The 25,788-nt window shown below is 47.0% G+C and overlaps 1 protein-coding gene across 1 annotated transcript; it reads left to right on the forward strand.

Moving 5' to 3' along the window:
• Positions 1 to 1,047: 1,047 nt before the first annotated feature.
• On the forward strand, positions 1,048 to 25,366 carry LOC8037393 (pre-mRNA-splicing factor CWC25 homolog). Its single transcript, XM_029976347.4, has 9 exons — positions 1,048 to 1,240; positions 4,001 to 4,173; positions 5,797 to 5,939; positions 9,264 to 9,357; positions 16,027 to 16,096; positions 17,169 to 17,381; positions 21,695 to 21,792; positions 23,387 to 23,533; positions 25,231 to 25,366. Exons 1-9 carry the CDS (start codon positions 1,223 to 1,225, stop codon positions 25,343 to 25,345), a joined length of 1,071 nt encoding a protein of 356 aa, XP_029832207.2. The 5' UTR covers positions 1,048 to 1,222; the 3' UTR covers positions 25,346 to 25,366.
• Positions 25,367 to 25,788: the final 422 nt, after the last annotated feature.

Below are 25,788 nucleotides of genomic sequence, written 5' to 3' on the forward strand. Positions count from 1 at the left end.
TGAGCCACTGCAGACTGTTGCCACAAAGCGGCGTGAGCTGGGTACGTAACACGCTCGGTGAAATGTCCGGCCAGCTTGCAATTCGCGTAACGAGTGTGGATAAAACGTTTGTGTTGACGAAACGTGCGGCAGACCAGCGGGATCAATACCAACTGCAACACCTGTGCTCCGTGAAAGTGCACGTCTACGCCGGAACAATTTCGGAAGCAGCACAGCATCACCTAAAGCATGGCACAGGAACTACCAGCTTGAAGGCAGCTCTTCGGTGCGCCGCACACCTGTGCTCCGTGAAAGTGCACTTTTACGCCGGAACAATTTGTAAGCAGCACAGCATCATTCAGCACGGCACGGGAACTACCAGCTTCAAGGCAGCCTTCCGGTGCCCCGCACAACCGAAGTGAGCCCTCGGTCATTTGATCGAAGCTGCACCGCGATTACACACCGCCAAGCACTACTCACGCAATTTCCGTCGCTAAACTGTGTATCCAAATATATTGCACACGCTTCACTGCAAACCTCGAAGATTCCGATGGTCAACGAGAGCACAGAAACGTCGCCTTAAATTATATCCTAGTGGTATCCGAATCAATCCGAGGTCCGAGCAACGTAGGTCAGATTGTCTCTTCCGTGGCCAGGTCGGTCACCAGCGAAATGCACACCGTTTCTCCGTATTTTCACGTTATACCTACGTCAAACACCACGCTGAACTCTGAACGCGCTTTCGACCGGCCTCATATGACGGCTTCCGCGTCTGAAATCAACTCGCCGAGACGAACGACAACCAACAAAGCATCCGACAAGCTCCGGCCCAGCTGGGTCCAGCCGCTGCATGGGCGCTGCCATCTTTCCTGTGACGTCACGTATTTGGTTTGGTCATGTGACGTGTGGTCAAATTTGCGTACATACAATGGCAGCCTCCTTATGGGGGTCACTTTCGAGTGCAGACCGGAAGCCCGGTTTATCGCTCTAAGCCCCTCTACCTCGTTGATCATGGCGCATGAAACTCAAAAGCCGTAAAGTTAGCCAAAACAAGCCACTTCTGGATCCATACTGGAGGCCAAACCTAGCCAAACCGAGCCTAACGGAGAAGAAAAGATTGAGATCACCTCGATGTCGTTCCCGGAAAGTTATTCGGTACCTTGAGCAAAGATTTTTGCCACAGCGCAGAGATTCATACGTTGACCGAAAAGGAAATTGATCATCCCGACATTATTCCGGCATCATGGGCGGCGGAGACTTGGTAAGTACTGTCTCTTTGACCTTATGCCAACGGATTATTTCGCGACGGCCGTCGAAGCTCAACGTTTTGTCAGTTTTGTTTACAGTGCTTTTTTTCATCCACTGTCCTTCGGGCAGCGACTCTTGAACGTAGAAACCAACAGAAGAGCATGCCGGTATTCACGTTTTGGGGGCTGGGATTCACGGAGGCCAGAAATCGCCGTCTCCACCGCTGTTTGGTTCTTGTCCGTCGGTTTTCCCCGTCGTGAAACCCGCCTGTCGAGGTTCGTGAACAGCCGTTCTGCGACGTATTGTCATATTGCCGCGATAAATGCCTCATACTCACAGCCCCGCTTTCGTGAGAACTTGCGTAGTCCCAAAATCAGTACTAGGATAGTGGAAGACAACATGAAAGAATGTTTACTTATTACGGACGTAGTTTACACAAACTGAGCACACTATGAAAATGTGTGTTCAGCCTTTTGTGTGGTTACGTTTGCGAATACATTTTGTTCGCATAGGCCCAAGTACGGGATGATTCTATAATACTGGATTTGGCATCCTTAAGTCGGCAACATTTCTTTCCCATTGTATAAAAATGGTGAAGAAAAACAGCTGTGTCGAACTGAATAGTGGCAGTGCTTTTCTTCCTGCCTCGCTTGACCCCTCCTTAATGTCTCGTTTTCTACACTAAGGATTATGGTCACGGCCACCTTCCACTGATCGTAATGCGCTCTACTGGTTCACTGTTTTGCCCTGGCAGTGCGTGGGTTTTTGGAACTTCCTCGGCAAAACTTTCTTCTACAGGCATCCGCAAAACGAATGTCCATGAAACGTGAACATTCGCTCATCTGTATTGTCTCTGTAATATGCACTTCTTGTGTTGCCAAATTTGCCGCATCGCACAAACGTCACAACGTCAACTAAGGCTGTGTTCCAAGATTTACTCGATCTACTCAGTGTAAGGGTTTTGTACCTTTGCGTTCGAAAACCTACCCGCGTCCAGTGTCGCTCTATCTGTGTTATCACATGACACGACTGGCCGAAGTAGCTCGAATCCATTTTGGTAAGATTTTGAACACAGCCAAAAGTGGTTGTTCAGAATGCTCCAAGAGCTCTGGGCTTTCGCTACTTGTTAAAGATCCCCAGGTGGTTTAAACCAATGGCCTTCAATAAATTGGTTCGTAACCGCTCATCGAGGCGGCATACACTCATTCATTATGTGCGTCCCTGTGCACGGTGCGGTACCATTGGTGCAAACAATTGTTGCCGGGTTTGCTTGTTTTTCTCTTTAAATAAAACACCTGCCATAAAACCTGCTAGCGTGGTGGGAAGTTGTTCATTCAGGGCACCAACCTAAGCAGTAAAGTGCTTGGCCCACTCATATCTTCGTCTTTTCCTCATTCTTTGCGTTAACTGTTTTCACAAAGTTTATCCTGCTAGTTTGACAGTTAATTTAGGACCACCAATGCTCTATTCCAATTAAATGCAAAGAAGTGCATACGTTGTGCTCGCGCTAACACTCAGACAAACAATGGTGCTGGGAACCAAATTTTTCCCCACAGAAGCACATTTCATTACGCTACAGACTGTTTAGCCTTACAATGAACCTCAGGGGAAAATATGAGCCATCTCGACCGATCCGGCACCGTGAATATGTTACGTGTCTATGTGCCTTGCGCGCCGCTGTGCCCCTCTCCGAAGGCCATGTGACGCTTGCGCGTCGCAATAAATTGGCTTGGGCGGCTCATACCATCCACTGCTGTCTGTCGTAGAGTGAAACAAAGCACAGTAGTTGCAGTACCACTCTCCAGCTCCACAAGAAAAGAGGGGAACTTCCACAATCCCACGTTTGCAGCCGCAGCGTGCCCCGGGCAATAATTATTAAAGGAAACTGAAGCAGTGCTGTATGTGAGAAAAAAAAAAAAAAAAAAAAACACTTAAAAATACTTTTTATTTGGCCTCCGGGATCATGATTACCGAAATTATATTTACAATCAGTGCGCCAAGTAGCCACGACGGTGCCTTCAAATAACACAGAAGCCCCTCCTTCTCGGTGCATTTGGTGGTAGGTGAGAATCGCAATGTATTATGCGGACATCTCAATATTTCTGCGCCTTCTGCAAACCTTAGCCGAGCACTGAAGGACGCTGTGTTCCTCACAAGCGGCATGCGCAAGGCAGTGAAAACTGGGTACGACGTTGCACGCGGCGGTTGGTTTTTTCTTTTTTGCTCGCGTCTGTCAGTGCGTTCGGGTAAAATGCTGGCGACATTTGAATTCCCAAGACAAAAATGTGCTATAAATCCCTTCTAACTCATTTTGTTGAAGAGCCTCTTTAGCTTCGCTTTGAGGCTGGTTCACGCATTTGCATTTGAGTGTTGTTGAATGCACTGCGCTCCTTCCAACTGCCTGCGGCGAGCAAACGTACTGGCACCATGTATCGGGTACTGCACAAGCACTTCGACACTTGCTCATATTTTTTATAATTTTTGATGCATCATTCTTTGATTGGGGGCTTTGAAGTGATCCTGGCAACGTTAGAAGTGACAGTTTCTCATAAAAGGTGCATAGATTTGTTCTCTGAATTTCTGAGAAACCTTCGGTCTAGTTGTATGCGGGGCCAGGAGTGTTCACAGGACTACCCAATAGATAGTAGGTGCCAGTGCTCATTGTAGGCAGTTAATGTAACACACATGAGCCGCTCAGGTGATAGTGTTTCAACCAGCCTTTACCTCGCGTGCCTAACGCGGCCTTTCCGCTGATAAACGCCGCCTCTCACAGAACTTGAAGAAGTCATGGCACCCGTCGACGCTGCGCAACATAGAGCGCGTCTGGAAGGCGGAGCAGATGCGGGACCAGGAGCGGGCCAAGATCGAGCAGCTGCAGAAGGAGCTGGAAGAAGAACGCAGCAAGCAGGAGATGCGCCAGTATGCCGAGAACAAAGGAGTCGTCAAGTAAGTCGGCACCCCTTAGCGCAACTGCCACAATCTCCATACCCTGGCGGACTCCCACGTGTCTCTTAACCTTACAAGTGCCACGTTCTGTTTTTCCGCGTGTCGAACGCAAATTTGGTTCCCATGCAAAAAAACTGTGGCATGTTTTATGAGGTATATTTAATTATCAAAGACACACTGGTCCACGTGCTCAAAGTTCATTGTTGGCTGCGTGCCTCCAACTTAGGAAATTCTTAACAAATTACGCTTTTAGAGACACGGTACTGTACAAAGTTCCTCCTTGGCCTTGCTCCCTGGGGTCACTCTTTTCGAGTGGCCTTGATCAACATTTTTCTTTTTCATTTAGATCTTGGACTTTCTTATTTAGATGGTTACTAAATTTGTTTATTCCTGATATCTACATCTCAGTGTTCACCATAAAGTGCAAGGTTGAATGACATAGATTCGCCTTCCTAGAATAGGGAAGGATCAAACCGAGACGGGAGTCACCCTAAACAAAACTTTCTATGTGCCGTCAACAGGTGTTATTACGAGAAGTATTGCTCTATGAAAATAAAATTGACAGCCCAGTTGGGAGTTAGAAAAGGTGGGGAGCAAATGGAAACTGAAACCTGCATGAATGCCTAGCCGAGTATACTCGGACATGGCACTCAAAGGGCTGACGTACAAGGCACGACCCTCATATCTTTTTAAAGTAGTGGTTTTCAGCCGCTTTTTTTTTGGGGGGGGGGGGGGGGGGGGGGGGGAGGGGACTCCTGGATCGACGGAAGTGGTGGGCAACCCCGTCTACATGGTTGTATTAGGGTATTGAACGATTACAATGAAGAAAACTAAATGCGTGCAAACTAACTTCGAAGCTCCAAAAATGGAGAATTATCTACCCTGCTCACCCGGAGCATTTGGTTCGGCCTAGTTATCTTCGTGGGGCAGCCAACATCAATAAAAAAAGAAAGTTTGACGATTGACGGTTGAGGGCTTCAGGGACCCTGAAGTCCAATGGTTCTCAACCAGTGATGTTTTGGGGAGCCCGTCTGGGTCAGCGAAAGTGAAGCGGGCACCCCATCCGCCGGAAAGAAGCAGTTGCAGATCCAGGATGATAGGCGATTACGATGATAAAAAGACTAAATGCGTGCAAGCGAACTTCGAATTTCTGAAACATAGACCGATCAACCCTACTCACTTTGTGCACATGCGATACAGTCAGCATCAATTTTTAAAAAACATATTTATTGTTTGGTTGAGGGCTTCGGGAACCTTAAGAAGGCCTTCAGGGACTCCAAAGGTTTCGCGGACACCCATTTGAGAACCACTACCATGGGGTCTATGAATCCCTATTTGGGAACTACTGCTTTAAAGGAACACTCAACTCCCAAAAAGTGTTTTAAATGTGTAGTACGTATAGGTCCAAGAACTGTGCCTTACACTTTACAACGTAAGGAGCGAAAAAAAAATATATATATTCCACCTCACGCTCTGTGCGCCTCAGCTGTAAGTGGAAATCGCGCACCTGAACCGTCGTTTGACTGAATCTAGTTTAAAGTTTTTCGGGTATCTCGGACATTTTTAAGAAGGGGAAAGTCTCACCAGAGTCTCCTACAAATAAACTAACCCGTTTTGCCGCAGAAAGCGCCAAGAGCGCCTCGACTGGATGTACCAGGGAGTGGCCGGTCTTGTGGACCGTGACCAGTACCTGCTGGGACGCAAGGTCGACAAGAACTTTGAGATGCTCAAGAAGGAAGAGGACGGCGTCAAGGAGGAGAACCCTGGTGAGTCCATTCTTCTACCTGGAGATGCCCGTGCTTTTCTATACCATATTTTCTGGTCAGCAGCCCCCAGTAAATGGCTGTTTTCATAAAAAAATTAATATACAAGGCATTTTTTTTTTTTATCAAATGCATGTTTTTTAAAATAAAAGCCGTAAAAGCTGCACAACTGGGGCTTGCGCAAGAGAGTTATATGGCCTGTTGGACATTAGGTTCAAGAGAGAATGCAACTAATACAGTGCAATCCACTTATAACGATACCACATATCACGATATACCGCTTATACACAAACTCATCTCTGTTACATCACGGCGCGGTGGTGGCGCGTCGGACGCACTTCCGGTCTGGGGCTGTGGGCGGAAGTGCCCATTTGAGACGTGTATTCCTGCGTTGTTTTGAAAGGAACCAGACAAAAACCTGCCTTGTCATCAAAATGCTGCGACTGGGGCTGTACCAAGAGAGTCGAGAGAGGTTTGAAGGTCAGTTTTCATGCGCTCGGTTCGTCCGAGAACGCGGATATGTGCCGTGAAAACGGAAAACCAGACGCCGTCGTACCACGATTGCTTGGGCGGGAAGCATTTTGGGTTAAATTCACGGATACTACTGGCCATCAAATTTATTTGTTTGATTCCAAAATGAACGCCGTAAAACCGTCAAGTTGTACGGACCACCTGCGGACTACGTTTAGTGCGTCTTCAAGTTCAAACGGTCGCCTGATCGTTCGAACTGTCGTCTGCTCTTTCTAACGTTTCTGCTTGTCGTCTGCTCTTTTAGAGGACACCGGCCCGTAGACCAAACGTGGGCCCGGTACTTGCGATAAGAATTAAGTGCAGGCCTTAAAAGACTTAAGTTTGAAGGTTGGTAAGCAGGCTTGACGTAAACAGTAGATACAAGGAGATGTTGATCATTGTTACCAGTGGCCATCACCGACTTGTTACGCCTGATTCACTTGGTTAGATTCTGCTTGCGATTTTCAGTATCGACGTCGACCATCTCAGCTACGGTTCACGTTTTTGCAGTCCGAGCGACGTCGCTACTGAAAATTGCGAGCGAAATCTCATCACGTGAATCAGGCTTTAGCGTACGTTCTGCGGCGTCCACGCGGAATGAATCGCCGCATGTCAGATTATTCACGCGAAGTTTTGCGGTGTAACGAGCCTCGTTAATTTCGCTGACGCTGCTCAAGTAGTCGGACATCGTTAGGAGGACGTAGAATCAACAGTTCCCACGCGAAAAAGAGCGCGGGAACTCACACCGGCGCCGACAACATCGCATTTCAATGGTTTGTTTATGGGCGACGGCGAGCTTTTTGCCCACACCCCCATCGCGCATGCGCGGCGCCGGTGGCGTCCGCTAGGGGCGCTCCGGGCGCTCCGGTTTGTTTGTAAACATGAGTTGGTGTATAACAATCAGTATATAGAGTTTCTAGACTAGGATTGACTAGTTCCTAGTCCTGATACAACAATAATTGGTTATGACGATTGCATTTTAGGGTTTTTTCATTATCGTTATAAGTGGATTGCACTGTAGATGACTGATTAAAGAAAATTCACTAATTAGGTTCTTCATTAGATGCTTTAGGGCACATGTTTGTAGTCAAGAAATGGAGGCAATCAATGTTGAAGGCCGGCCCGGTTTTTAAAAATCCTGGATAGGGCATTATTCGTTGTGAAATTTTGTCCTGGAAATCTTTCGATACCGAAATTAAACGTGCAAATGCCTGTTAGAAGGACAACCCTTATCTGGTGCCTGAGGGTCATGTGTTAGTGACGAAATTTGCATCACTTTTGCGCCGCATTGTATCTAAGCACTAACTTTTTGTTGAGTGGTTTATGTTCAGGCTGTTTTTTCACCTTACATGCACCCATGATTGAAACATTTTTCAGTGATATTGCTCAGCAAAGGAAAGCAACTTCTTGCTGCCAATTCAGTCGCTTGTCGCTTTAGTTTGCCAGTCACGGATCTCCGACTGCAATCAGCTCCAGCGCGCTGTGACGCAAAATAGTGACTCATATTTCGTCATTAACACGTGACCCTTGGCGTCAAACGAGGGTTGTCCTTCTGGCAGGCATCGTGCGTTTGGTTTCGGTATTGACAGATTTCCAGAACAAAATTTCACAATTAATAACTTGAACTGCGTGCTCAATCCAAGAGTTTTAAAAACTGGGCTGGCCTTCAACATTGATTGGTTCCATTTCTTCAATATAAGCATGCGTCCTAAAATGTTTAGTTCAAAAAGAAATTAGTGAATTTTTGTTAATTTGTCATCTATCAGTTCCATTCTCTCTCGAACATAATGTCCGCCTTGTCTTATAACTCACTCGCACAAACCACATCTGTGTAGCTCTCACGGCTTTATTTCTTTTACAATCTGTATTCAATAAAAAGAACACCCTGTGTAGAGGGAGCGCACAGTGGTTCTTAAATTATAGAACAAGCCAGAGCTGCACAAAGAAAGCTCAAACTTTCACCGAATGTGCCCTGCGGTGGTCAGTATTACCTCGCGAAATTTCGGGGCGTACGGTAGTTGTCTTCCTGTAAGAAATGTGACCGACAAACTTGCCAAAGTTAATGGCGGTCGTGTTCACAGATGACCGAGTTAGTGACGAATGTGAGTTGTGGCACCCTTTCTCGACGGGCGCAGCGAGCAGGCAACAGAGCCTGTGACTTCATCTGGCGTCTCCTGTGTACGAGAGCACATGCAGTCGAGATGTGGGATGGAACCGCGTGCTGTCGCAGCAGTGCAGGCCTGCAACACCACAAAAACGACGTTAGCCTCGACGACATAGTACCAGAAAGTTGACAGTGCTGGCGAGGAGCTTGCTATATAAGGCTCTCCAGCTTGTTTTTCCCAGACCTCAGTGTTTACACTAGGCCTGTGGACTTCATTCTTCATGTCGTCTCTTATGACAAAATGTGGGGCACGGGTTAACGTAAAGAGTCTTGACAATAAACAGTGACGTTGGTGGGACGCACCAGGTTGGATCTGTCCCAAAAGCAGTTGGAAAATGCGAGCTTGACTTACCTCATCCTTTGTGCTGAGCAGGTGCTGAAAACATTCACGGTGCATGCTGTGCTGCTCATGCAGAGAGGAGGGGCTACAAAAGGGCCCCTCCTTGGGCCTAGGGAGTATGCGCGTCCCAGCCTAACGCCAACACGGTGTTCGGCAACATTGGCCGAGCGCTGCGTCACTGCTGTTTTTGTGCTCGTGGGTGTAGTTTGGAGGTTAGTCACTCGGGGCGCAGCAATTGGATCATCCCCACACGAGAGTAGAAGATGAAGGACGCCCTGTACATCAAGTTCTGGTGCGTGCGTGCCACTTGCAGACCAGCAGCCGGGTGCGCTGTTCACCGTGGCGACGACTAGCGCCACCGTCGACCTGGAGAACAAGATACGGGAGGACCCTCTCTTTGCTATCAAGTAGGTTGGATCCCAGAATGGGAAAAAGCTCCGCACATGGTCGCTGGCAGCTCAAAGGGGCACTGACACCCCAAAGGTCTATTTTTTTTTTTTTTTGTCTAAAACAATGCAGGTTGTAGTCATAGACACGCAAAAAAAATAACACAATGTAAAAAACATTTTTCGCTCGCGCAACTGCTTTTTACTCTTTTTTTTACCTCCTCGCTTCTTTTAATTTGTGATGTAATCCATTATTAAATTTAAAAGCTTTGTAAACAACATTCCTACAATAATTAGTAACGCCATTCGCAAGACATGTTTTTGAACGCAATTGCGAACACACTACGGCCCTTATTTTTTTAAATATCGAAACTTGAAGTCCGGAATGGTGTCGCCTCCTGGCTTTTTGTACCCCCTCAAAAACATGGCGGCGCGACTGCGCTCGGCACATGTGGCATTGAGGACGATCGGTAAGTTGGGTAATCAGTCAAAGCTCTCTTTTTTACGTGCCCGACGACCTCTCACCCTGCAGACTTAGAAAAAGAAATCTTCAAACAGTCCGAATTACTGGGTTTGAGGCCTGTGTACAGTAGCTTCAGCTCAGACTCCGTCGGGGCACCCTTTCATGCAGAACCGGCGGTACGTGGCCCTCATGTCACTCACCAAAGCCCACTGCAGATTCTCTTCGACCTCACACTGTTTGAAAGAATTTGAGATCGCTGAAAGGGCCATAAAAGAACTTCAAACTCAAAAGTGGAGCGTCGTCTGCTCACAGCGATAGGCGGCACGCAAGCGATTGATCGCAGGATGTGGGTGAACACGACACCTCAGGTCGGTCCAAAGGCGTGAGAGAGACTCCAGTTGCAGGACGAGTCAATATTTGACGTCACTGCACTGGTGTGGATCGTGCGGTAACTTCAAATTTGGCTTTGGGAAATTGTTTTTTTTACTTCACAAATACCGAGTTCTGAAGTTTTGGATTTCGAGGGTAATGTCCAGGCATTGTTTTCATTCGTTTCGTATAATAAAAAAGAAAACGATTTTGACCTGTGAGTGCTCCTTTAAAGGGAAGCTGAAACACTTCTTGAAAAAACGAGCTAGAGGTGAATTTTGGCTTATTTTTATCGTGCGACCCTGTATATGAGATTTGTTTTCCCCGAAGATGTAACTAAACTCGAAAAAATGCGAAAAACCTGCGACCAGTCGTGACGTCATACTGGGGTCTTTGGCCGCCAAGCGCGTATCGTTTGTGTCGGCAGTTCGTGCAATTGCAAGCTTGCCAGGTATATTTCTTCTCACTGACCTTTTTGAAAATAGCAAGAGTGTGCGTGCATAGCTTTGACAGGCGCTGAAGATGCGCGAGACCAGAAATTCCAAAAACTCCAAGCGTGATGTCACGTCTTAAAAAGGAGGGGCTTTGGCGGCACTTTAAAAATTAATTTCTGCAGATTTCATGCACCAAATTGAAAAATAATCTCGATATTTGTGATCCTGGAGGCAAAATGAAGACAATTTAGGTGTTCTTTCTCAAATACAGAACCGCTTCGGTTTCCCTCTATGTCGAGATGCAGCAGACGCTACGAGCTGGTGGGACCAATGAGACAGCATCAAAAGTGCACCATCATGGTGTTCGGTGTGTTTCTGTATCTGTTTTATCATCTCTGAACCAATCATAAACAAAAAAAGCATAGTGAGTTGCACTCTTGACGCTGCTTGAGTGGTTCCACTACCTCGTAGTGCCAGCTGCTTCTGAAATTGAGTTGAAACGGGGGGTATAAAGCTTCAACTGGCGCTATACTCCGTTTCACCTTCCGTCCGAGCACAGCGGACGCTAGGAGCCATTCCAGCCAATGCGGCGTTGAGAGAGTGTCATGCGACCTTGAGCTCCCTGTGTCGCCCCGCCCCACCGGCAGGTCACGCGACTTTCTCCCGGCGCTGGATCGGCTGGGATAACTCGTGGCGTCCACTGCGCTCGGACTGAAGGTGAAACGGAGTATAGTGTCTATGTGATTTCAAGGATGCAGATTGAAGCAGAGAGCAGCCAGTTTACTTCTGCGTTGTTCCTGTGCATTCTTATGCAGTGATGTGATTGCTGTGCCAATAGACTACTTCCATAAAGCCCTGCATGCAACACGGCGCGCATTGCACTCTGGGAACTAGTTGGCCAGGGAGGAGAGTGCCATGGTTTCGGTTTCGATCGACACGACGACAAGAGATTACACACCGAGCATGGACTATTAACGGCCGTTATCTCATGTTTTCTGGCCCCGAGAGCGGCATTGGTGGTTTCTAAACTAACCTAGATGGTCAGACCTCGAAGCTTTAGCACAAGCCCGAGACGTATAGCTTGTCTTAAGACATGCTTGTTGTATTTTTGTACTTAGCCATTCTGTTAGCATTTCGAGGTATGTGGACGAGCCAGTGCTGGGAGTGCTGGGAGTGGGAGCTCGGGAATCTTGCTTGTGTACGAATCAACAAGCTGTAGACACCAATAAGTATGCATACATCGAGCTCGTGCCTTTACATTAGTGATGTTGATCAGGAAGTTTGTTTCGTGCGTCCATAGACGAAATATAACTTTTTGCAATTATCGATTTTCTTAATACGCCTGTGTACGCGTGGTAAAACTCAGAGGTGCCATTGAATTATAACACACGTCTTTTCTCTTTTCTGTACTGACCCGCAGCATTGCACGAAGCGAAGCTTTCCCCACCCATTTGCATTTTACTAATATTCAACGTCGCGTATGCGCGTAAAGTTATCCTGCAATCGTATAGGCACATTCGCGCATACAAACCGTTTTAAGAAAGCAAAAGTCGAGCACTTGTGTGAAAAATGTCGCATTATTCGCCAGAAGTACGCCGGACGGGCATGAACCCCTATGCGGTGCGCCAAACAAACGAAATTATTCAAAGTGCATTTGACGGTTGCTAATGTCCATAATATGTGTTATGTGTTTGCTTTCTTCCTGCCTGAGTATGCCGAGATAATTTCAGACACACCGTTCAGGTACAGATCTTCGGCGTCAGTAAAAGCTCGTCCAAAAAGGCTTAGCGAGGAGTAGGGGACGCTTGTTAAGGCCTCCGTCGTAGCTAGCCGAGGCTCAGCGTTTGCGAAAACTTAATCTTCTATCAGCATAAAATATGACTGGGATATATGTGATGACACGAGGACGACATCATAGTAACTTTGGCGCAATAGTGAGGTCGAATTTATTGTGTTTCCTTAAAAGTTCATGCGTCAACGCTGGGCTCAACTTTGAAACTCCTGTGAGGATGCGGCTTGCTTTTCGCCCAATGAAGTAACAAGAAGCGGACGTTTGGCAAACAAAATACGTGTAATGCTCCAGGTGACCGAATTTCACTTGTAGTTCACTGGTACTAGACGGGATTATTGAAATTGGACTCAAAGATGAGGTGACTAAGCCACGTCTTACTACGTTTGCATACGCACTCATAATATCCGGTGTTTCGGGAACCAAGGAAAGTGCCCCGGCCTTCGTTTTGTATCGCTCGAGAATGAGTGTATTGTACATTCGGAAAAAAAGTCAGATAATCGAAAACGCAAGCAGCGCGTTCGGTCGCGGCGTGATAGCATGAGATGAATCTGCTCAGTCGAAACCGAAACTGAGTGGCCAACTAGTTCCCAGAGTGCACTGCGTGGTATTTCGCCGCATTGGGGCGCGTCGGTTTTGGAAACAGTCCATTGTGCCAAACTGCGCCAAGGGTCTAACACTGCTACATCCTGCTACATTTTGCCAAAATATGGGTAATCTGTGCCCGGCCTGCGCCAAATTACCAGTTTTGATCGCCTTTCAACACCGAAACTAAACTGAGTACCGCGATGAGCACACGTGAGCTAGGTGGTACAAGCGGCCAATCGTTCAAGCGTGGTTCATCCGGTCTTTTTTTTTTTTACTTTTTCAACGATAGACGCGGGCATGTGCGGACGCTCCGACACTAGCGTGCTGGGTACCAGCCATGCCATCATGCTGTGAAACGAAACCACGTTTTTGCTTGGCGGGAGTTACTTTGTCAGCTGAAGCACTTGCTTCTCAAAGCAACGGCCGTGGAAAAACTATATTTGGTCTCTGCTTTCAAGTTGCCGTGGTCGCGCGCCGTCAAGTGTTGCCGTCGCCACGTCGCTGCAGATATGGTGCTTTCTAAACTGAAACATATGGACCGCCCTAATGTTCATCAATATTCTTGTTTAATGCGCTACTACAAAAAATCCCTCTTGGTCGAAGACTGTTGTGTCAAAGTACTGTTGACCTAGGTTTCTCTCGGTGGGCTTTCTTTCGAGGGGGACCCCGGTACCTGAAAAATCTGCCGTGAAAGAAAGTTGGTGAAGAGAAGTGAGCTAAAGCAAAGAAGGCAATGTCTGAACCCTCAAAGCGCGTTTGTTTGTCTCGAGTTCAGCTTAAAGCGCTCCGAGAACTTTTTGACCCTGGCTCGTAATGTCTTGCATCAATGTTACAGCTTTTTTTTTTTTTTTTTTTTTTTTTTTTTTTTCTTAACTTTGTGTTTAGCTTGTATTTTGCCAGCCAGTCTGGCAAGCACGTACGGCTGGACTGTTTTTTGTCGTATGCTCGACAGTTACATTTTGTGTACAATTTTGGAAACCAGTTGGCGACGGAGCAGGGTGGCATGGTTTCGATCAAACAGCCATCTCCGCTCACGTGACGATTTCGCATTGCACTGTGGTGGTCACGTGTATCGACAGTTAAGAACTGCTTCCATTTATCATATAACTAGTCAACCTAATGTTGTAATATTTAATACTTAGTTGGTCATTTTGAAATAAATTTTAATATGTGCAGCTTGGTTCTTATTTACCTGTAGCGGGTACATATATATGTATCATTTAACTGAAGCATTGCAAAATGTGGCCTGTCATTGGCATTTCAGTTAAATGTTGAAAGACTCCCAGGTAGTCTAACTTTAGTATAATTTGTTTACTGCGGCGAGCAAAGTGTCCCTCGTTTGTCCAGCACTTGAAACAAATATTTTTATTTTTCTAAGAACATCAGCTCCAAAAGCCATTTTTGTTGCTCCGAAACACTGTATTAGCTGCTCCAAAGTCCACTTTTGCTGCTCCAAAACACTGTTTTGGCTGCTCTGAAAGGAGCTCCAAAACGGCTTAAGCCAATCACATCACTGTTATGGGAAAACGCACGTGCATCTTATCTCTTTGCCGGAAGACAACATGGATCACTTTTACAGCATGAGCTACACTGGCCGAGGTTGAACAGTTTCGTGTGGCTCCCAAAGAGCCGCGCTGCGCATGCGCGAGGTGCAGTGACGTCACACGGCGCACGCCTGGTGCGCCATAGCCGCCGCCGCGCGTGCCTTGCCGGTCTGCGCATTGCAGAGGAGTGACGTCATAGCCGCGGCAGACGCACTGGCGCCGCCGCGTGCCCAGCTGTCTGCCTCCGTTGTGCAGTAGCCAAGTCTGACGCTGCACCGGAGCTGCTTGATAGCGCCTCTCATTTTGTGTGCATAAGCTCACACTACGTATATCCTGACATAGCCGAGCTAGGCCATTGCATTTTTTTTTATCATTAGGGCCTTACCTTTTATTATCATTGTAAAAGTGTAATTGCTTTAGTTGCAGTATTTTTCTTCACCAGTGAACGAGGTTAAACTTCGCTACATTTAAGGCCCAAGCCTCAGCTCCATAGCAGATGTGTAAAAGCAAGTGAAGATTCTAAACAAAACAACTATTGAAAGAAATGTAGAGCGTGTTCAAGGTTTGTTAGTATTCTAGTGGCACTTACTTATTGCTAATATGCCAGTCCTGTCGCATATATGAAAATTACCCCGTTGTGCACCTTTATGAGCGGTTAAAAACATTCAACACATAAAGCGTAACGTATTTGGGCTTTGAAAAGTGTTTCTTTTTATTTCTTACGCCAAGCAGCTTCCACCGGGCATCTGTTCTCTGGCTTCTCCCTATTTTCAAAGATTTTGAGTTTGCGGGTGATGCTTTGAACGCAGAACAAGCATCTTTGCACATTTGCACAAGCATAGAGAAAAAAGCAGTATTTATTTGTTGCAAATGGGACTGTATTACTTGACCTTCACTTTATGCTGATTGTGTACATGAAGGGGGAGTTGCTAATCCAGTGTTACTGCATAATTCTTTTTTTCCCAGATGTCCTTTGTTTGTTTGGCACATAAATCCCCCGTGCAGAAAGGCACCTATGCCGTGTTGCCGCTAACAGTGTCCGACAGTGCACATAAATGCATGTACGGAGCTATCTTAGCACTGTGTTTAAAGTCACAAATTTGAAAGAACAAAAATAAATCCCTAACTGACAAACAAAAACAAACATTGTGCAGTACAGCACTTGTGCTGCAAGAAAAGTTTCGAGTTGAGAATGGTACAGGAGCATGCTTCTTTATCAAGTCATCAACCCAGATATAGCCTGTTTAAAAATTTCTTAAATGAGCCTCGTATAAAAAAATATTGTAGTAAAATTTTCTTTTCCCCTTTTGAGAAAGAATTATATTTTGTGACGTATGTGTCCCACCCAGGCACTAAATACAAAATAAATGCTTTGTTCATGCTTTTTGTTTTCTGATTCGCTCTTCGTCGTCGTTATTGGTGAACGCCGCACTCTCATTCGCCGCACGGTGACCATTGTTAGCCAGGTCTTGGGTGCCCAAGCATTTGTCTCTCCTCCTCCAGGAAGCAGGAAATGAAGACCAAGAAAACGCTTCTCAGCAACCCCGTCAAGATGAAGCACCTCCGGGACATGGTGAGTGGGAACCTGCTCCATAACCCTAGCGCACGAAGCAAAAGCTTGCGCTGCGGAAATTTGGAAACAGTTCTTCCGTGTTCAATACCCCGCCTAGCCCCCTGCCATTTCGATTGAGGTGCGTCGTGGCAGCACGCAATTGCCCGAACACTGTCGCAGGGGTGGCCAGGTGGACGTATGCAAAGAGCCGTAATAAAAAGGGGCGTGGCAGTTTCTTCTTTATTTTTATCATCTTGCGTGGCGTTTACATCAAATTTCATTCATAAAGCAATTGCTCATTCTGTCTATTTATTGTGCATCCCCATTCGTGAAAGAAATACCCTGTCTGATGTTTGTGTGGTGGCCCTGGGCCGCACAAATGCGACCTCTTAGTCTATATTTTTTCCGTCTGATTTTGCTGCAGGAGAGGGAAAGGGGGTGTAGGCTTGCTAGGGAGACACGAGCCCTAGTTGAACCCGCGAAGATTCGCCTTCTTTGGCTGCCCTTGTGCTATTGCATATTGCTCGTTAAGGAGCCCAAGTTGGCGGTCTTGTTGCACCCACTAAATTGCCAGACGACAGCGGAGTCAGCGTGCATCATTTCAGGGCTGAGTTCCTTCTGTTTGAACCGATATACAACAATCTTGATATTTTACCTTTTGAAAGGACGCTATTGCGTGCTTCCTTTGTGACTAAAACATAAAAATGTTATACAGGGTAAAAGAAAAAAAAAACATTATTTAGATAAGATTGGGAGACACAGAGTATGTAGCATGTTTGGAGCTGTGCTTTTCTGAGCTTGGGAGGCGGGCTCGATTTAGGCGTGACAATCCAGGTTACTGAAAAATTTAGCGGGAGACCTGAATTTGTGTAAAATTACATGCCAATTCAGTTCCCGTTCCCTAAACTGAGCGGGGAAGCGTTTTCAACTTAATTTAGCAAAATTTAGTCCATTAAATGTCTGCATAACACTTTTTTTTTTCTTAACGAGTCCCTAAACTTGTGCACGTTCTGAGTAAAGGAAGTTTTCGGAAACTTCTTGACTACTATCATAGTTTGCTAAGCCTAGCCTCGACTATCTGTGTTCCCGACAGATTGAGCAATCTCTTGAGAAGAAGAAAAAGAAAAAGAAGAAGAAGAGGAAGAAGAAGAGGAGGTCTTCAACATCCAGCTCGAACTCCTCCCCCAGGAGGAAGCACAGAAAGCACCACTCGGAGGCACGGACGAGACGCACCGAGAGTTCAGACGAAGAGGTGGAGGAGAAGCGGCCAAAGCCGATCGACATGCCCCATGGATTCGGACTGCTGGTGAGTAGCGTCCCTTCGCTACTTTCGGCGGTGGTGGTACCATGGTGTGAGAATCTTGCTCCCTAGTTCCTGGATGATCGGCATCACAATGATGGTGCTTGCTTACACATTTCTGGCGTTAAAGTATAAAGTAAGTCTCTGATATCGCTCGTATTTAACAACACGAAGATTATTTACGCGGTGCACGGCCAACCTCAAACTGCTCACCTACAGCGGTCGCCCGGATGACAGCCATTTTGATGGGTGCAAGTTCGCCCCATATAGCCGTGAAAGTTGTGAATGAGCTCCGAGATGTTCCGGTGGTGCACTCTTATGGTTTCTGTTTGTGATGTTACGACCGGGATGTGCCTTGCCGCGACGTCGCAAGTTGTGATCCAGGCTAAAGTCGCTGGACTCTGGGGAGGCAGTGCCGATGTCACCATAGGGTTGCCTTTCTGATCTACGGAATGAGCAGTTCGTCCTTTGACCTTTCCAGCGTTGGCAAGTTGGTCCAAATTTCCGGCAACGGGTTGCTTTAGATTACATTTTTCATTTACCGAGATTTCGTTAATTTACACGCCAGCGAAACAGCCGCACATCTTCACACTGCGAGCACACATGGCGTCAGTGCTTGGTGGCATTGGTATAAAATATGCGTGAAGAACAATATTATTCTAAGAGACCTGTGGAGATGAGCCAAACCAATAAGTTTATTGGATATATACAGTGCCGAAGACATTTTTATTGACAAGGAGTGCTTTCAGCACAATGATGCGCCATCACAATCTTGGCACCTGGTTCAGAATGACCTATTCGAAGCTTTGAAAGGACCAGAACGGCAATTGCCATGGCAACAGATACTGTTTAGCCTATCGCCTTACATTGGTTGTTGTCGTACTGAAAGCATTGTCAATAAAAATGTCTTCGGCACTAATCCAGGCTACTTATCGTCAGTAGCAAGTAACACATTCAATGGTGTGTGTAAAAAGCATAGTACGTGTGTGCACTTATGTGTGACTCTTAGTGTAACTCCGAAAATAGCCGTGGCTACCGAATCAATAAATAAATCAATCTGCAACAGAAACCAACATACCTATCACCTTTAGACTGGTCGTAATTCGTTGGCTCTTTCGGAGCTCTTTCGAAGCTCTTTCGCGTGCACCTTTTACAAACTTTTTTTTTTTTTTTGCGTTTTTTTTTTTTTTTGGTTTCAAAATGGTCAACATTGGCCAGTCGGGAAGCTCATTCAAGTGGACAGTATGGAAATGCATTCAATGACATTTATTATGAAACATTCAATTTCATTCATTATGAAACATTCAATGACCCTAGTTTCACCCTTCGCGGGATAAAGTCTGATCAGTTAGAAAATACTCCCTACCTCGCGAAACACTGTCTCGATGGCCGTCTGAGTAGGGTGACCACCCGTCCCGCGAATCGCGGGACTGTCCCGCATTGGGGGCTCGTGCCCCGCGTCCCGCAGGAAATTCCCAAATCTTCAAAATGTCCCGCATTTCAGATTGTCGTAAAACTCACTATGCAGCTTATGGCGCTGCCGGACAACGAGGCACAGAGAAAGGCGGAGATCGCTGGTGAATGTGTGAATCGCGATGGTACACCATTTTCTATCCAATCATCGTGGGAAGCGATCGTCGTTCTTGCAGGAGATCTGTCGCGCATGCGCCTTCGTGCTTCTCTTCCCTTGGTGGCAAAATATTGCAAGGGACAATTGCTCACCAAAAGTGGAAAATACATTATTTTAATTATTTTCAAATCGTGCTGCGTCAATGCGAAAAGGTTGCTGTGGAAAGTTTTTCTTTTTCTTTTTTAGTAAAGACGATTGATTACACAAGGCAAGAAGACTGCAACTCACAACGATCAAAAACAACAACGTAAAATTTGAATTTTGTGTAGGAGCATGTTGGTATAAATAGGAATCGAAAGGAAACGAGAAGCCATAAAAGATTTACTGCTTCTTCTGTCCTTTCGATGCATTGAGTTATGTTGCAGTCGATTTTATGTTTTCAACTCGGACAATGTCACTTGTAGTGAAAATTATTTGAGCTTAATTGCCGCAATACAATTTGCAGCTGTATAATATGCTTTCAGACAAGACAGGATATCAAATGTGCTAGCAGAGCCACATTTCGTGGCATGTGTTGATAAATTTCCTCAAATGGTTATTTTTTCCATTATTTTTTGTTTTTTAGCCTGAGGCTGGGGCAGAAGGTGGAAAAACAATGTTCCTCCACCTGCCCCAGTCTCGGGTTAAAAGGCAGCATGGTAAACTTCCATCAGTCCGGCTGCGCACTAAGTTCTTTTTTGCAGTTGCGACAGCCGAAATATATAGCCTTTCTTCTCTTACACCCCTGCCCCTTCCCCCTTCCCCTCCCCCAAGTTCAGCGTGTCCCGCATTTCGCTAGCAGGAAGGTGGTCACCCTACGTCTGAGCGTTAGCAGACAGCCATGTGCGACGCCATTTGTTGCCGCTTCGAGACCGCTTTTGATGTATGAATGGGATGCGACTCTAAAACTCGCCAGTCGAAGACGCATTCCGGGATCTGTATCCAGCTTCTAGCAGTGTCGGACAATGGCCTCATTCTTAATTCAATGCGGCTGTAAGTCATCCTAACCGGAAACAATATCGAGCAGTATTCACTTTCCCTTGCACCGAAATCCTTACATTAAAGGGGCGGTGCTACGATTTTCAGAGATTGGCCAATTAACTGCGGAAATTAATCTGCCACCCATGGAACGAAGAACAAAAAAACATATTTTCTTGCGAGTGCTAGTTTTTATAAAAAAAAAATTAAACAAATCGAAGCTCAAAGTGAGTCTCAACTGCCTCTCAACTCTCCACGTCACCCTTCGAGTGACATACTCTGGGGGATCACGTGGTTTCCCATTGGGATCTCTCTTCAGAGACCCCAGCCGTTTCCTCCGCGATTATTGACTTTTAAAGGATTACCGTATTTGCACGAATATAACGCGACCACGAATATAACGCGAGGGCAGGTTTTGATGCCCTCAATAAGAAAAAAATATTTTTATTTATACTTTTATAACAGCCGAGGCCGCGTCAATTGCTCGCAGTCGGGGGCATAGCAGAAGTGAAAAGTCAATGGAAATAGAAGAAATATCGGTTTATGTTTTGACTGCACTCATCCTCACTGCTCAGGTCCTTCTGTTTACAATCCACTTGGCGACTACGCAGATGAGCAGCAGCACAGCACGGCTTGTCGGGTAGCTTGTTTTTCTTCGGCGTGAGCTCCTTGGCATCCACCATCCAAGCAAGGCACGAAGCAGAAGCACCAACACACAAACACCAAGACCATTCTGCAGCAGAAACTAAAAATGTGCAGGCAAAAAAATACTGCTGAACCAGATGCACAATTACACTTCTTATTCCTGGCCTCTCCGCATAAACGAACTCCTTGTGTTGCACGATTGTATAAACACCGTCGGTGGTCTTGGCTTGGCTTGTGTTGACTTGACTTGGCCTAGCTTGGTTTGGCCAGTGCCTGCATTTCCGCATGGTGCGCACACTGGGTTTCTGCGGCGTGCGCGCGTTGTACAAACAGAAAAGCTATGAAAATGTTTTTGTATGTTTTCTATTTGCCCCTTCACGTGGCCTAATAGCTAATCAATTCCCTCCGATATCCCCCCTTCTTTTCCCACCCGATCTCCTGCATTGAGCAGGAGGGATGGCTTTCTCCAGACTCGCACGCCTCGTGGCTGAACTCAATTCCGAATATAATGCGAGGTGCGTTTTGGAGCACGTAATTCCGAAAAAAGACTTGCGTTATATTCGTGCAAATACAGTAGCATCGTCGAAGGTTGCAGCGAGTGATCGACACAAAAGACGGTTCACCACGAGGAGGACGACGAGTTCAGCAGCGGAGGGGGACAGGTTTTGTTCACTTCTGCGTATCCCCCAGAGTATGTCACACGTCAGTTCCATTAACAACCACAAGTGGCTGCAGATCGGAAAATATTTTGTTTTCTTTTTTGCGATTACGCAATGAAATAGCAGTTTTTTGGGGCACGGTGACACATTTTTGGTCACTTGTGCTTGGATAAACAATATAATGAATACAAACTGCCAATTGTCTTAACACTAAAATCGTTTCATTACCCCTTTATTTCTTAAACTGGCTCAATTTCATTGTCTTCGTAAAAGCAAACGAGGCTGCAGTGTTGTCGGCAGCTTCTGCCATTAATATCCTCGGTGAAGCACCAATGCTTATGCCTCGCAATAAAAAAAATGCAAAAAATGAAGCATTGAGTGCTTGAAATTACAGGCTCTTACCAAGCTTTATTTTTTCTCGTCTCTAGGTGAGGGGCAAGCAGCCAGCGGAACGACCTCGACAAGAGAAGCCGGCACGGCCGATCCAGCGTCAGGAGAAGTCACAGAGTCCCCCTCACAGACACAGGTGACTTCTGACATTTTTCGTTGCCCTGGTACCGGACAAAGTGATGGCCTTTGCATCTGAGCACACTACCCTCTTTCCTAAATAAAGAAAGGCATTAGTTCCTGTACCAGTGCACGCTCTGTGTGCGTTTCTCGGAAAGCTGCGAGCATGAGATTCTTGCTTCTTCAGATCTTACTGCTACGTGAATAGATCTACGTGTACGAAAACAGTCTTTCTCATTTTTGTGTTTTTTTTTCTAGTTTTATGCGCTGCAAGTTATTTCGGCATTTGTGGCTCTACAGGCCACATTGCCAAGCTCTGAAGCTTAGGCCTCGTTCCAAAGCTCAATCACATAAAACCCCTTTTTGTTTGAGTTGACAGTCTGTGGGCTTCTAGTTGTATTTTAAGTATCTTATCTCTGGTTTGGAGAGTCGGGTTACTTCCTTGCCGAGCCGGTGTCACAATAAACAAACATTCGAAAGAAGTCTAACTCTTGCCGCATTCACTCTTTTTTGAGCGAGTTGAAACTTGGTTGTGCCAGTGTACAAATAGCCCTCAACCACTTCTGGTTCTGAACTAGATGGCGGGTTTCACGGTATTTGCGAAATCAAGTATACACGCCCTCTTATGGAAATGGCCACTGATAGCACCGTGAGACTTCATTCACTCTTACGATAAAAAAATTATGTGTAATAAATTACTAAATATGCATTGACCGGAAGTGTGCTGGGGCTACCCAATAGATGACACCACTGAATATGTGGCCATACAAAAACGGGTGAATTCTGGAAATCCTGGAATTCTTGAATTCTATTAAAAAAGTGAAAGCCGTTTACAAGTTCCTGTAACGCCGAATTGGAGCGCAGCTCTTGAGGAGGAGGAGTGGAGGGTATATTCCTCCTCCTCCCTCGTGATCATGCCTGCTAGTCCTCCTCCCCTCCTGCTCCCCCTCCCTCTCCTTTACCACCTCCTCGTCCTTCAAGCTCCTCCCCTCCCCTCGCCTCCGCCTCCTCGTCTCTCCTCCCCCCCTCCTCCACCTTCGTGACCCCCCGGACCCGGCAGAGGTCCGGAGGGTCACGTGACCTCGAGGGGACGGGATCACATGACCTTGGGCGGGCCGTCACGTGACTTCGGCGGGGGGAGGGGAGTCACCCCCCCGGGGTCACGTGACCTTGGCGGGGGAGGAGGGGGAGGAGGAGGAGGGGGAGGGGCGACGCCAACGCCGACGCCGCACAGGCTGGAAACGGGTCATGTGATCCCCTCCCCCCGAGGTCATGCGACTCGCCCGGACCATACTACACAATGAGGGGAGGAGGGGAAGGAGGGGCAGGAGGAGGAGGGGGAGGAGGAGGAGGGGAGGAGGAGGAGAGGGAGGGGCGCGGTTACGCCGACGCCGACGGCGACGCCGACGCCGACGGCGACGCCGACGCCGACGGCGACGCCGACGGCGACGGCGACGCCGACGGCGACGGCGACGTTGACGCCGCTCAGGCTGGAGACGGGCCCCTAAGAGCTGCGCTCTAAAAAAAAAGGGAAAGTTATTACGGGCTTCCCTGGAGCCTGCAATGGTTTCAAAACACAGACTGACATCTCCGCCGTTCTTTGTGGAGCACAGGCGGCGGCCCCTGAGCGAGCGTGAGAAGGAGGAGGCTCGCCGGCAGATGATGGACAACGCCCAGTGGCGGGACGAGCAGCGCAAGACCATCATCTCCCAGTGTGACCGGAACGATGCCAAGAAGGGTTCCGGCCACGGCTTCCTCAGGCGAGTGTACTCAAGGTGGCTCTGGTCACCATCCGGTTGAGTTTGGAGGCGCTGCGTGGATCTACTAGTGATGACGTTTAGGGGGAAAGGCACTGGTCTTGTCTGCTAAATGGTATTAGTTAAGGCAACTTGGAGTAACCGAATGTGCTCTGGTTGCAGAGTAGAATATTGCAATGGCCTGCCCCATGGGGTGTGTTATAGGGACGGGTTTTGCGAGGAAAGCAAGATGTTACGCTCGAGAGCAACACATAAGGTGACGTCACATAAGCAGTATATCCCCATAGCAGTTATATTACTTATGTGACTCTGACTTCAGCTTCAAGTCACACCTTGGCATTATGTGACACTCATGTCATGTGACGCATCACGGTGTCACATGACGCTATGACCGCACAATGTCAGGTGACATCACATACGCACAGAGCATCCAGCTCATTCGCAACACATTTCGTGCATCTAAGTTTGTCAGATACGATCGAGGCACGCTTAAATTTGATCCAAAGCAGCGTTCTCTCTCAACCCTCTCCCTTTAAAGCATTGTGTGGCGTAGCATGTGTAGTCGCCGTCTGCTTGTCCTTGTATGATTTTTGAGCATGGTATCCCTTTCGCACCACAAAAGGAGTTGGCGGCGAAAGGAAGCGGCATGTGCTGCTCTGGCTATTCTATTTAGTTACTTTGGAGTTACTGTGCTTTGTCTGCATCTGCCTGACAGCAGCCTTAGCTGACACCATGTCGGTGCAGACAAGAATGAAGCACAGCAAATTGTGAGCACTGGCATCGCTGGTCCTGAGAGAAAGAACAAGAAAGAGCTGGAAAAGTGTGTCTGTTGTGCCGTGATGCATTGAGCCTGCTCAATCACTTGTCAGCTTCAGTTTTTGTTAATATAATGCATGACAGACATATTTTCTTGCAAAAATGAAATGGAAGAAAATAGGTCACCTCGATTGTTGAATGTAGACAGAGAATTTGAGGGTGAAGTCCACCTCAAATTGTGTGTCGAAAAAGCCTCCCTTTCTTGGTTTTGGGAGGAGGCAAGATTAGCAGACTACACCCTACACCCCATTCCCATCTGTGCAGGGTGTAAGATAGACAGGTGGGGAAACGAGAGCCAGATGAGCGACCGGATTGTGTCCCCCTCGGTTTTCTCTTTTTTGTGGCGCCATCTTTGTGGAGCATTGCGAACTCTCACTCTGGGTGGGCGACCGGTGGCGACCGGCTAAACTGACGGAGATGGTTTCTCATAGATTTTCAATGGAGGACTGTCGTGCTCTAGGTTTAGTTTGCGCACTTTCCCATAGAGTTCCGTGCAAATCCGATTCCGATTTTTTTCTTCTCGCCGCAGTGCCATCTGTCGCAAATCGGCGGTACCCGCAGGCAGACGAGTACACAATCCGGTCACGGCGCTGCGGAAGGCTTCTATGGGCCGTTTCCCCATTTGTCTATCTTACACCCTGCATCTGTGCATGCTCGGCAGTTCTCAGTGCAGTTGGTTGTTATGGCAACTGAGCCAGCTCAAAAGTCCTTCGTGGCAATGCACCTTATCCTTTCTGACCAGCCTGGGTAGTGGAGGCACCATGAAGTGTGGTGTTACCGTGGCTGCTGAAGCTACCATGCAGTCGCTGGGGTGGCAGTTACATTTTTTGTTATTTGTGTCGGTTGCTCCTTGTCCTCTGTCTAACAAGGCGTTCGCATTGCAGGCCCCTGTTGAGCCAGGCAGCCGACTCCGGCAGCGTGCATGGCCGAATCAAGCAGAAAATGAACAGGGTTCAGCGTGGCAGCGACGCAATGGACACTCACTTTGCGCGCAAATAATAAACAAAATATCTGCTCCAAGATTGGTCTTCAATGGGTTTGTTTGGGACTGCGCCCTTGCAATACTGTGATGCTCGAAAATGTTGCCGGAGAGGAGTCACTATTCAGTCGTTCTTTTCGCTACATCTAGTTACCCCCAAAAATGGTACAAAAAAAAAAATGTAAAAAAATTTGCAGCTGTATTTCGATCTGTGGATCAAACCGTCACATGTAGAATTACATTCTATGAGGAACACGGCTGACAATAAGTCCACTCTTGGCCCTCCAGGCACACAACACTGTGTCTGTACTCCGTCCACCTTACATCCGACCACATTTAAAAAAATCTTTGTCTCAACCAACATGGTTTTTGTCAACACACTCTACCTAGGGTCACATCCCGTGGGCAAGTTGATGTTATTTATTTCGATTGCTTTAAAGCTGTTGATCTCGTAGATCACAAG

The sequence above is a fragment of the Ixodes scapularis genome, unplaced genomic scaffold (assembly GCF_016920785.2).
Source record: "Ixodes scapularis isolate PalLabHiFi unplaced genomic scaffold, ASM1692078v2 PGA_scaffold8__174_contigs__length_109621045, whole genome shotgun sequence".
NCBI classification, from domain to species: Eukaryota; Metazoa; Arthropoda; class Arachnida; order Ixodida; family Ixodidae; genus Ixodes; species Ixodes scapularis.

What these genes read in the sequence shown, in the direction of transcription:
- LOC8037393 (XM_029976347.4), top strand. An exon ending in CGTCAAGGAGGAGAACCCTG is followed by an intron (nt 5,940 to 9,263) that starts GTGAGTCCATTC and finishes TGCCACTTGCAG; the next exon opens with ACCAGCAGCCGGGTGCGCTG. An exon ending in GACCCTCTCTTTGCTATCAA is followed by an intron (nt 9,358 to 16,026) that starts GTAGGTTGGATC and finishes CTCCTCCTCCAG; the next exon opens with GAAGCAGGAAATGAAGACCA.